This window comes from Ischnura elegans, chromosome 8 (genome assembly GCF_921293095.1).
Source record: "Ischnura elegans chromosome 8, ioIscEleg1.1, whole genome shotgun sequence".
Taxonomy (NCBI): Eukaryota; Metazoa; Arthropoda; class Insecta; order Odonata; family Coenagrionidae; genus Ischnura; species Ischnura elegans.
Genome location: NC_060253.1, coordinates 55,759,342 through 55,771,620, shown reverse-complemented (window position 1 = coordinate 55,771,620; position 12,279 = coordinate 55,759,342). Strand labels below are relative to the sequence as shown.

General features: G+C 37.3%; 3 protein-coding genes across 9 annotated transcripts in view; 2 read left to right on the top strand and 1 right to left on the bottom strand.

Annotated features, from left to right (window-relative positions):
- Positions 1-1,004, top strand: part of LOC124164183 (rotatin) — a 46,158-nt gene extending 45,154 nt beyond the window's left edge. For both annotated transcript variants that reach the window (XM_046541391.1, XM_046541390.1), the window contains exon 27: positions 526-1,004. In XM_046541391.1, coding sequence (XP_046397347.1) covers positions 526-854 — 329 coding nt within the window. In that variant the 3' untranslated portion in view covers positions 855-1,004. The remainder of the gene's footprint in view (positions 1-525) is intronic.
- A 4,271-nt stretch (positions 1,005-5,275) lies between these two features.
- Positions 5,276-5,764, bottom strand: LOC124164415 (nuclear nucleic acid-binding protein C1D-like). The gene has a single exon (XM_046541739.1). It carries the CDS (start codon positions 5,762-5,764, stop codon positions 5,276-5,278), a length of 489 nt encoding a protein of 162 aa, XP_046397695.1.
- Positions 5,765-5,982: 218 nt separating this feature from the next.
- Positions 5,983-12,279, top strand: part of LOC124163440 — a 37,430-nt gene continuing 31,133 nt past the window's right edge. For 3 of the 6 annotated variants that reach the window (XM_046540353.1, XM_046540352.1, XM_046540348.1), the window contains exons 1-3: positions 5,983-6,539; positions 9,769-9,890; positions 11,099-11,253. In XM_046540353.1, coding sequence (XP_046396309.1) covers positions 6,445-6,539; positions 9,769-9,890; positions 11,099-11,253 — 372 coding nt within the window. In that variant the 5' untranslated portion in view covers positions 5,983-6,444. Of the gene's footprint in view, positions 6,540-6,720; positions 7,037-7,093; positions 7,388-9,768; positions 9,891-11,082; positions 11,254-12,279 lie in introns of those variants that run through there. The other 3 variants (XM_046540350.1, XM_046540349.1, XM_046540351.1) reach the window with 3 other exon arrangements.

Sequence of the window (12,279 nt, the reverse complement as noted above, 5' to 3'; positions counted from 1 at the left end):
AATATATTGCCAGAGATAATACATTGGGTATAGTTTTTCCTTGCTTTAAAGCTAACTCCCATTGCTTGTAATGACCATTATAGTGCAAAGAACACACATTTTGTCACTTTCATGAGCAAAATACTGTAATGTTCATAAGTAGTGACAAATGAGGAATCGGATCTCTGAAATACTTGGTTTGAGTTATATTTGCAGATCTTTGTGACTACATTTATTATTATTGTGCCAGAGATTGAATATTCTGCAAACTCCATGGGTTATGAAAATCAGTTAGCCAGAAATTATGTTAGAACTTGGAGTTGACTTGTAAACTTTAAACCCTTCTTGCAACCGTACTTCCCATTATATGTATTGTATTGCCTATCATTTTAGAAAATCCCTCATTCCAGATTCCGTATTATGGGTTAAAATTGAAGCTTTTTCCTGCCTGGAGAATGCTTTAAAAGTATTTACTTCAGCACATCTGGCCAATGGCATGAAATCAAGACTAGTATGAAGACTTAAGTCATATATGTTTCCTTTCAGATGATTTCCTGGAGCTTCTCATTCAGATTCTTAACAAACAAGGTAGTTCGGTAATTCAAAAAGAAATCGCTGCCTCAGCTATTTGGGCACTTGCTGCAAACAATTTCAAAGGAAAGCAGATCCTGAAAGGAGCTGGACTGGATTTTGCTCTAATGAATTCCCTATCTTATTACACGTCTGCTGATAGTGGTAAAGGATTCTTGGGTAAAGAAGCAAGTGTTAGTGATGAAGTAGCTGGCCTGGAGAATGATATGGAAAAGCTCATAATGGTATTGAACTGTGCTCTTAAGGTTCTCGGTTGTGATAAAGAAAAGCGCTATAGCAGGTAATGCATTGGTGTTACTTTTATTGATGTAAATGCATATTCCAGTGAACTATTTATTGATATTATTCAGTGTAAATATGTATATATAAATTTTTTATATCGACAGTGCATGCTAAGCATTTTCTGTAAATATAGATCTGTAATTTATATGAAACCATCTGTTGTGGCCTGTTTCTTGTTTAATTTAAGATTTCTCCCTCATATGAAAATGAAAGATTGTCTTTAAAATGGTGCAATAATGTGTTTTGTTTTAATTAATCATGAATTTTATCCATTAGACTGTAAATTTTTTGTGGATGCAAAAAAATTGTATTTGCTATTTAAATTTGTTCCATAAAATTTGGCTGTGAACTGTGTGATAGGCCAGTGTATCATGTTCTTTTCTAATAATAACAATTGGCAATAGTAATCACTGATGTGTATGTATATCTAAAATTTCCACAATACTAATCAGCAGTATATCCCACTACAGGCATCCCCCGAGTTACGTAAGAGATGCGTTCCGGCAGACTATGCGTAAGTCGAAATTTACGTAAGTCGAACCTTTGCGTTGGCGCTTCAGAGATTGCTGTATAACAAGTTGTATCGTACAGGAATGAGCGCAACCACATACGCCACCACATCCATCGCTAGAACTGCAAATTTTCACGTTGATTATTGACTTGGGATTTATAAGCGATTTTTCTACAGAAATTAATGAAATTTCCTTCGAGGAATGACAAAAATGGGTCACTTTGTTATTTTTAGCACGTAAAAAACTCTATAACTATTCGATATTTTTTCTACCATAGGTTGTACAAGCGAATATATACTTCTTCGCGCTCGCATTCAAAAATTAACGTAATCATTTGAAATACGGTTATCGCTTACGTAAGTACGGATTTACGTAAGTCGAGACTTACGTAACTCGGGGGATGCCTGTATTACCGAATTTTTGGGATGGTTCTATGTGGTTCATCCGTTCTTGGTTCCACAAATTCTTCAGCTTAGCACCAGAATTAAACTGTTAAAGCTAAAGAGAATTATGTAGTCCCAAAAATAGTTTTTAAAAAAAGTTCATGACTTTGCACTGATGAATATGATGCTTAAGATTAAATTCTGGTGAAGTATGTAATTTTCATCATACCATACTCGGACATAGGTATGAAATAAGGAAGTAATATAAATAGCAAGATTCAGCTGTAATAATATTGATCGTTGAAAGATGCTTAGATCCACGTTTTCCTGGATTTTTCTTTCCCATCGAATCCGAAACGTGTATTCCCCAATTTATAAAACTTAGCATAATGTATGTTACTTAGTTTTGTGAATTTAGTGAAGTGATATATGCAATTATGTATGATATTACAATTGCTATAAAGGATTTTTTTGATTCCCTATAAAGGATCAAATTAAGCAATAAGATGGAAATGCTAAGAATTGGGTCTGAGAGCTGATGGCATGAACCTCACCAGAAGTTCAACTTCCAAAACAAAAAAAAAATGGAACCCCTAAACACCCAAAATTGGAACTATCCATTCTAATTTTTTCTTTTATTTATTCAATGGCTCTTTTAATTTCTGTCAGGCAAATATACAAGGGGAGACCCAAAAATAACGATGCAATTTTTAAAATATTCAAAATTTAATTTTTTGTGTAAAAAATGCTATTATCTGTTCATTTTATCTCTGCGGGTCATCTTTCGTGAGATCCCGGACACTATCGGTGGGCCTCGCTGAAGGGGGAGGGGCCTCGCTGAAGGGGAAGGGGTAGTACCAAGAGAGAGAGAGAGCAGGAGCGACCTTAACGTTGCCAAATGTACATAGCCGCCCTTGTGTCTCACCGAAAAGGTGTGACTCACACGTGGCCACAGATATTTTGGGCCCGGCGGCGAAACAATGCATACAATGTATTGAGGATAATCCCATCTCAGAAGCCAGGATATTGTCCGCTAAATGCGAGACCGCTGGTGAGAGGCATACATAGGCGTAACATTCTTATAAACGGGGAGTGCAAGGGAAAAGGATTTGGCAACACAGCTAGCAGATTCACGAAGTTGACACGACGGAGGTCTGAGAGCGACTGACGTTCCGAAGTGCTAGACCACGCCTACTGTCTGCTGATTGGCAGAGGGAAAGTCACGTGTAGATAAACTTTCCCTCCTCTCACCCCAACTCGGTTAAGCCACACCAGCTCACCCGCAAAGATAAAGTGAACAGACCTTAGTCACATTTGAATTATTCTCCATTTACGCTGATGCATTGGTTCAAACGTTTTGTCAACTGTGCGAAACACCTTTGGTACTCATTGTTTCCGATGAATTGTAGTGTCGCCTTTCTCTTTTCACATCCGTAATTTGATCAAAACTTTTCCCTTTCATCACCATTTCCATCCAAGGGAACTTATAGAAATCACAAGGTGAGAGATCTGGTGAGTAGGGTGGGTGAGGAAGCAGAGTCACACAGTTTTTTTACCATAATCTCAAGTCGCAGGAATCAGTAACATGTGCCGCTTTTTGATTGGGAGTCAACAAGCTGTAATAATGAATAATGGTAATGGATTTTGGCCAAGGGTAATGAATTTTACTGCGAATCGTCTCATTTTGCTATTCTCCTCCTAAGATTCACTGCAATTCCACAAATATAGTGAATTCCACAAATCACCAGATTGTTCAGCGAGTTCACCAAGAGTATGCCTCTTATCCTTGTACACAAGGGTACGAGTTTTTTTCCACGTTTTAATCAGTTCTGGACCTGGAAGGCCAGCCTGGGCATTGAACGTCTTTGATTGACATGCTCCTGCATTTGAATTCCGAATACCCATCATAAGGTGTCTTCTCTTCAAGGTGTGTTCTTTATAAGCTGTGGACAACATATCAACTGCGTCTGACTCAATTTTCCTTAGCGGAGAACAAAATTTCAAGACTGCATGCTGTTCCCAAACATCAGTCATTTAAAAAATTCAAGAGGTCAAAAAACTCTTCGAATGTTAACTGTCACTAGGGCTTGCCACAACTGTCTAAAGCCGTGCTGTTTCGCATACTGACTCAGAAATGATGTATAACACCCATATAGAGGGAGAAGCCCATAATATAAGAACTACATACATGCACAGCGATTTCCGTCTGGTTATTTTTAGGTCCCCCCTCCTATGAATAGCTTTTTTGCAATTATAGTTCAAAAACCAAGAAACTTTAATATCCTACTGAGAAAGCCCAGCAAAAAGGAATATGGAATGCAAGGGTACAGGTAAAAAGATACCATGGGTTCATTTGGATAGGGTACACCAACAGCTGAATCTCCAAAAACTTTTGGGGGGATTTGAACTCCTTGAGCCTACTTTTGAAAGCCTTAAGATATAATTAAGCGTACATTAGTAGGTGCAGTGAAAAAGCAGAGGATAATTTAAATAATGAAATAGAAGTACAATTTGAATAATGGTATTAATTTTCTCCCGTTTCTATTGATGTTGTTTTTGATACAACAGGAAAAAGGAGTTTTTCTGATGTTGGATGTATCTCTTGCATTTGATGTATGTGCCTGCAGTTCAACATTGCTATTTATTTGCATGACACCATCATGCGGACTAACTTTTTGGCTAATACTCTTACAATTAGAAGTGAACTGCTAAAAGTATTACTCCATCCAGTCATGCTCTAGGGAACATTGGACCATCCAACCTTTCCCACTGAGACAAAGTTGTAATACCTACTAGAGGTCCATGTGACATTGAAATAACTAACAAGCTAAAGGCTGGAATGGAACAGATTTTTTGATTGGATGCAGAGTGATGCAATGCTAAGATTTCAAGGACAATCAACCAGCATAGCTGAAATGAGTGAGATTGAGTTTTGGCTACACATTAAAGACCTTATCTACTTGTAGGATACCTTCAAGAAAATACTAAAATTCTAAATTTTGACTTTGAAAATTACTAAAATGATGAAGTTACATCAAGCTGGTATACATGAGACTCAGTTGATAATCTGTTTCAATTTCTTCCCCGGTTAGGTGACACTTGAGGTAGATTACACTAGCTCAACTGCACAGCTATAATTTTGACATCTTTAAGGCTATCGAAGCCTCAAGTCTTTCCCAAGTGGAATCCAGGCACAGTTGTCATATACTTTAATAACATAGCCGCTGGAGAAGGTTAATGATTTCTATTTGAGGAACTTTATTTGAACAGTACAAACTGAGAAAAAAAACACTTAAATCAATTCTGTACCATTCGTACAGTTTCTGAGATTTAATTTCCCTCAAGTCATGGGCCAGTGTCTAATGCCAAGCCGGCTACGTATCAGATGTAGCTGGTCACACAACACCGGAGATTTGACCACAGTTTTGCATGCAATTAATCATGAATTTCCGTATTAAATGTTCATACTCAGTCGTATAAGAGGATGCCAAAGGTATATGGGTGGAAAAGCTTCATGAAATGACACTTTCAATCATCTTGTTTCACACTTTTTTCTGATTTCAATTTATCGGCGAGTCCTTTGTCAAGCTCTCGGAGCTGATCTGCTACACCTCCTGACTGCCCAGGTGTCCACAACGCTCCACGAACGAATCGTACAGCAGCTCTCTGGTTCAAGCGTGCCATTTTCCTCTTCTCTGCAATCAACTTCGCCCTGGAGAGAGAAGCTCGAACTCGATTCAACTCATCGGTAACAGGATGAGGTTTCTCTTCCTCTCCATCTGCACTGTGGGCCGTCGGATTAATTCCCAGCGTTCTAAGGTAAGTCCAATACAAGGCGTTCACTGAGTATGCAATAAAAAGATCATGTCTTGATTTATCTTCCAAATCTAAGGAGGAATAAAACTCCGGCCCCTGATCACATATCGCTTTTATGTAGCGTCCAGTTTTCTCAAGACATTGATCAAATTCATTTAATCTCAAGGCTATGTCAGCATCCAATGTCTCTTCTCCACTCATTGCCACAAATTACTGTAAAAACTGAAAAAAGTAAATATGCTAAAACAGACACAGTAAAAGGTTCATTGAGACATAAAATCCAAATGCACACCGTCAATTTAACTATCAACTTAAAAAGAGAGAGGGCATGCAGCAACGAATTAATGAAATATCACAAGGTATATCATTCCTTGAAAGGAAATAGATATTTCTTGAAAGATAAAAATTCACTGACCTTTGTGTTCATTCACTAACGTCTTAATATAACGTTTACTCCAGTGATTATGGATAGTGTACTTCAAATATTTGCGGAGGATGCATTCGTGGGGTCTGTGGTTTATCGAATCTCGTGCTTCATTTGTTTTTATGTTTGTTGTGTTTGTGGGTGTGTATATCCGTGGTTTGTTTATATAGGGTTTATTCATGCGTTTTTCCGTTTTATCATTTTATTCGTTATCAGCGTTAACTCTCGACTGCAAACTATTTGGGAAAGTTCAGGGATATGTAAGATATCAAAGTATTTTTAATCGTAGTGTCGTTTAGCGGACTGAAGATTTTAACATAACCTAACTATTTTGGAGTTACGGCTGCTTCTATTTGACAGAGATGGGGCAACGATAAGATTGTTACTCGCTGTATTTCTTTCGCCAAACCTCTGCTTCGCGATAAATGCGGATTAAATTGTTTCATTGGTGAGATCGATGGAAGGTTTTAGGATGAATACGTCAAACGACGGGGGCTTAACGTTTGTTAATACGGAAAGAAAGGAGTTGCCTTGCTGCATTCCAGCTGCCACGTAAGTCGTACTATAAGAAAATGATTGATTGATTTTTTTTATGATCGACAAGAGATCTGCGGCCAGTGGCGGCGTTTAGAGACATGGGTTGTTGTCAGCCCACACCATTTGAAATGTTTCTTTCTTCTCAGACCAAACGCTGTCACTGACCAACCCTTATAAAATTTTTCCTTCAATTTTTCCTCGTTCAGTTATATCCTTTAATTTCCACCTCTTTCATTGTCCAACTCGTTCTGAATTGTTCAAAAATTGATCGTTCACCCGGCACTCTGATTGGGTGTTTCGGTCGAAAGCTGGTCACTCAGTTCACTGAGAGCTAGATGCATTGTTCGGATGCTATGCTTGTCCCGTATTCCCGATGTCCTCCCGGAGAATGAGGATATGTATGAAAGGTAGTCCTTGGTAGCTGGCTGGTTGTCACCTTCAGGCTGCCCAACACCAAGACAGGGTCAGAGCCGCAGAAAAAGATCTTTCTATGTGTGTGATCAAGTACAAAGGTAATTTGGTTAGTTGTAACATTTTTACAATTTTGACTGACAGTAGTGAAGATAGCAACGACATGCCATCAGCATGTAAGTGGTGGCTGATTGGTGCGTTAAGTAATCGCGAATCCATTGCTCATCCAATAAATCAAGTGCGACAAGATCTGGGATACTATTACCATCTGTATTAGCAGCTAAAGGAATATCCACAAATTTCAGGAATACATGAGGATGCCACCTGAAACGGACCTTGAATGAACCAGTCACAGAGAAGCCTCCCGATGTACCTCGTGACCACCTCTACCGAAAAGACAAACTCGTTTGTCTTTGTACATGGTCTCGCACGACCTCCTGGTGAACTGTGAGGTACACTTCTACCTTGACCTGCTCATTATGCACGTTCCCATGACACACAATGCATTTGTGTTACCTTGAGGCACTGCGACCTCACTTCCACCTCTTACCTCCTCACCATGCGATTACCCTTAGGGATGGGAGGTCTGCGTTTTGTTATTTCCTTGGCCAGGCAGCATGAGGTACCACCTTCTTGGCACTACTTGTCTTCATTTCAACTATTTGGTTGAATGAATCTTAGGATTGTTGATCAGTGATGATGATGACGACTTGACTGAATTTCACCATGTTTCTAGCTGTATTTTTCTATAGCGTCTCTTTATTCGCCTGTTTTGCCAGTGAAATAAAGTCAGGTAAATAGGTATTAACTCACCTCTAACGGAAAACTTTTCCCATCTCAAATTGCCTTGGCACTATGAAACAGTGATGACGGAACTGCATATTTTGGTGAATGGCAGTGATGGCTCATGCAATTAAGGTATTGATCTTTTTAAGTGTTTCCTTATGGTACAACTTGTGACCAAAGCCACCGCCATGCTTTCTCTAGATTAGGGTATCCAAGGGCAGCTGCCCATTGGCCTCAGTTCCCATGGTGAACTTGACGTTTGGGTGTCAGCTATGCTTCCCATGGGGCCAAGGATGAAAGTGTCATCCAAGTACCTGAAAAGGCACTTGGGACAAAGCGGGTGCAAGCGGAGGGCACCATCTTCTAAATTCTCTACAAAGAAATTGGCTCTGAGAAAGTGGTGATACTGTGGCCAACCAATGTTTTATTTCATAGAAGGAGCCATGAAGTAGCCAGATGTCAGAATGTGGTGAAAATTTTTCATCATATCAGGATCAAATTATTTTTGAGGCAGAGTCAAGGTATCAGCTAGACGCGCCCTGATGAATAGCGGCACCAAGTCCAGGCTAACCATGGTGTCTGTAGAAAGCAAATGAGTAACTTTCAGGGTATGGATGATATCCTGGGAATTCTTGATCTGGCGCATTCCCATGTTTGGTTCCGATTCGTTGGTGAAGTATTTCAAGATCCCACAGATCTCCTAAAAGCACATAACCCTTGGAGTGCAGGAACGGTTTTATATGTTTTGCTTGCTGACTACAGCATTTACCCAAACCTTTTATTGCTACCTGGATATGTTGCACTTGGTCACTTTCCCTGTCTATAAAGATCACTAGGGGGTTTAATAGGGTGGTTTCCTATAATTTTTTTACTGTCTAAATCGAAAGATTATTACTCCTGGAGTAAGTATTTCACGCTTTTAGATTTTTAAATGATGATATCTATTTTTCGCGTTTAAATGAAAAGTGAAAATTTTCAAGCACGCGAAAATGTGACGGCTAAGTATGAATACTGGGAAAACTCCATGTGACATCGTTCTGGTTCCCACTGTCGCAAGTGAGGTGACCTTGGGGCAAGGCTTTGAGCACTGATACGACGCAGGATGCTAGCAGGTAGCAGAGTACCCTGCTAGCTGGTAGCGCTTGGCTTAAATAAGGATTATTAATACCTTATCAAACGAAGAAAACTTTCCGACCTTAGCCAGTTTTAATAGGTGATTATTAAGACATGTTTCCCTGAGCTCTGTGCCTCATGCATGCATTGGTAATCTCAGACGATGCACAAACATTTATGCAACGGTGGGCTCATTTCATGTCAGTTATCTGGAGAATTTGTCAAGCTTTGGCACACAGCATTTAAAAATTGGATGAAATTTTTATGATTCATCTTTTTATGTTGGTACAAAATCTTGTAAAAAGTTTTCATTTACCATACATGTATTTTATCTTTTTACTGCCATTAAAATTTGGTAAAGTTCAATTTTTCTGTGACCAAAGACTCAAAACTATGCCTGTGTTTCCAGATGAAAAAAGTGTTTTAGTAATTTTCTCTAGGATATCTAGAAATTCTTCATTCGTTTTCCTCTATTTCCATACACGTCAGTGCCCACATTCCTATTGCCTAAAGCAGTGGCGTAGCAAGGGGGAGGTCCAAGGGGTTCAGACCCTCCCCCCCCTCAGAAATCTAAAAATAAAAAAATTACTTTCCTTCATAAAAGAAAACAAAATATTGAAAAATCATGAATCTTCAAAACATTTCGTTGATAAATTAAGTTTTTTCGATTGTGAAAAGTGTAAAGATTAGTTTCAAACGTAGTACCTACTCTACTTTTTATTTGTCTATTTAGTACCCTGTTCTTCAAAAATTTTCCCCCTGATTTTGGACCCTCCCCCCGAACAAAATTCGTGGCTATCCACTGGCCTAAAGTCTATTCTCATTCTCCTAGTTACTTTGTGTTTTCTGAATCTAAATGGTCCTCATCTAAATTGGATACTATATCAGCGCAGTATGCCTCTATTTTTATATTTCTTCTTTCTTTAATTTTTAGGATTGAAACCATGGACTGCAATGTGAAGAAAAAAAGACGGAGGACCAGAAAGAAAAAGAAAATTACCGATAATAGTTCAGAAGTGTCAGAAGATATTAATTATAATATAATTTATGAGCCAGGTAAATAAATAATTAATTTCAATTTTATTCAATGAGGTAACCATAACCCTGGAATTCCAGACACAGGGCCATTTTTGTCAAACATAATGAATTGAATGTTATTGCGCTGCTAGTATCAAAAGTCATTATCCAAAAATTGTCTTTGATTACCTATTGAATATGTGATTATGTCAAATTAATGCAAAGTAAATATCATATTTTGGTGTTAAATCTGCAATTATGAGGTAAATTACTACTATGGGTGAAAATTGATTTCCGAACTAAGAAACCTCATTTATTTATTTCTGAATGTACATTACATTACAATTATAACATTAATTACAACCTCATAAACTCATTTATTTACATAAAATAACAAAGCATCATTTATTTAATACTTAATACTTCAATCACGTCCGTTTATTTCAAGTAATTTAAGAGAGCCAATGTAGAAATGCTCCTTCACTGTCTGGCCCCTAAATGATTATCCCCTGAGTTAAGCAAAGAAATGAGTCAATTGCCATCCCATGCAATGAGGGCCATTCAACAAAATATTTGTTTACAAATTTTTTGATACTGCTCCCACAATTCCTAGTTAATACGTGGTTTGTGTTGAAGACTGACTGAGCAAAGATTTTTTACATTTTTTGTAAATTTTCTAATTTATCAAAACATCATTGTACCTCAATTTATCTTTTTTCTGATTTCAGGAAAGGCCTCCCATTTATTTCTCTATTTTCCATTTTTACCAAATAATCGACTAATCTGAGTTTACATAACTTTTGATTATTACAGTGAGCTAGAAAGTCACATAGAGAAAAAATAATGGCAGTTGTCATTACTCCAACAAAAGTGAGACATTACTTCATGTAATGTCTTACTTCAAACAGAATTGATGAAAAAAATTATTAAATATTTTATCCCTGCTGCAGTATTATTTGTAATGCCAGTAATGAATTTCGGTACTGTCCTAGCTTTTCTTGAGGGAAAAGTCAAAATTATTGAAAATCTTATTTTTCATAATAAATTTGTATTAGTTATTGTAACTTCAGATGCATTGAATGCAATAATTTTTATTTGTCAGTCATGTCCTGTCTCTTTAGAATTGTAGTTATAAGAATACAACTCATTTTCTTTACAAATTATTTTTTTACTTTATAATAATTTTAGATAAATAAAAAGTGTTACCAATAGGTCATCAAATTTATTTCAGATTTCAATCCTTTTAGATCAGTGGAGTCCAACAAACTTGGAGGGTAAAAAAAAGTATGGCAGGCGCTTTCTTTTACGGCTTCGTTTCTTTCCTGTGTGTTTGAAGAAACCTGACAATCTACTTGCGATGAGTGATCTATCGGAAATAGTGCTTGAGAATTGCATGCAGGAAGTAAGTGTTTTAGCTGTTTTATGTCTCATTTAAGTCATGAAGTATTCTTTTTACTGGTGGTCATCTCTGTAGCATGTCAGGGTGGCTACTCTTCTGAAAAATCTGGAATTCCAGGGAAAGTCATGCAATTAATTGTGTTTTGAGTCTCAGGAAAAATTACTAAAAATCGGGAAAATCACATTAGCTGTAAGAGTCAATAGGTGATTTTTCCGTATTCTTTTAAGAATTGGTACATCAGTACATCCTATCCCCAAGATGTCTTTTAGGTGTTGTTTCACAACTTTAAAAATCCATTTTTATATCTTGAGTTGACTTCATTTGACATTATTTTCCCATGTATGAACATTATTCTCTCCTTTAAAGATATATGTTCTCTTAATTACATTCATGTCAAATATTCTGGAAAAGTCAGTGAATTCTCGGACAATATTTGAGTTGCCACCTTGTATGTGCTACAGTGTTTAAGCTGTCTGTTTTTTATTGCTGTATATAGTTGGTATCTTTCCAAGTGAGTGATGCGTGTATTTTTCCCACCAATTAGATTTTATCGAATGAATTTAGTGAGCGTTGACCTCGGAGCTCATTCCATGGGTTAAAGTTCATTGTTTACTATTTTTGTGTAATCAAGCTCTGAGATTTGAGGATTAGAAAGGAAAAGAAATGTTTTCTTATGAATGATTTGTTTTGCATTGGAGGTGCCGTATGCCATGTTAATTAGGTATGTATGTAATCATTAGGGTGGGTATACCTTTTGTATCTAAATCAAATTTTTCCTTTGAGGTAAAGTTGTTTACTAACGTCGGGGTCTCCAATCCAAAATTTTTTCAAAATTGCATAGTTTTAGATTCAACAGCCTTCTGAACTCAAAAGTTAAGAATTTTTGCAAAAGTGCTGGTGGAATTTACTGCTGAGCACCAAACGAAAAGTGATCACTGCAACTAAACCCATTTCAGGTATCAGCAATGATGAATATAATTTTCAGGCTTTCCTTTCAAGATCTAAAGAATTTTATGCTTTTGCCATGAA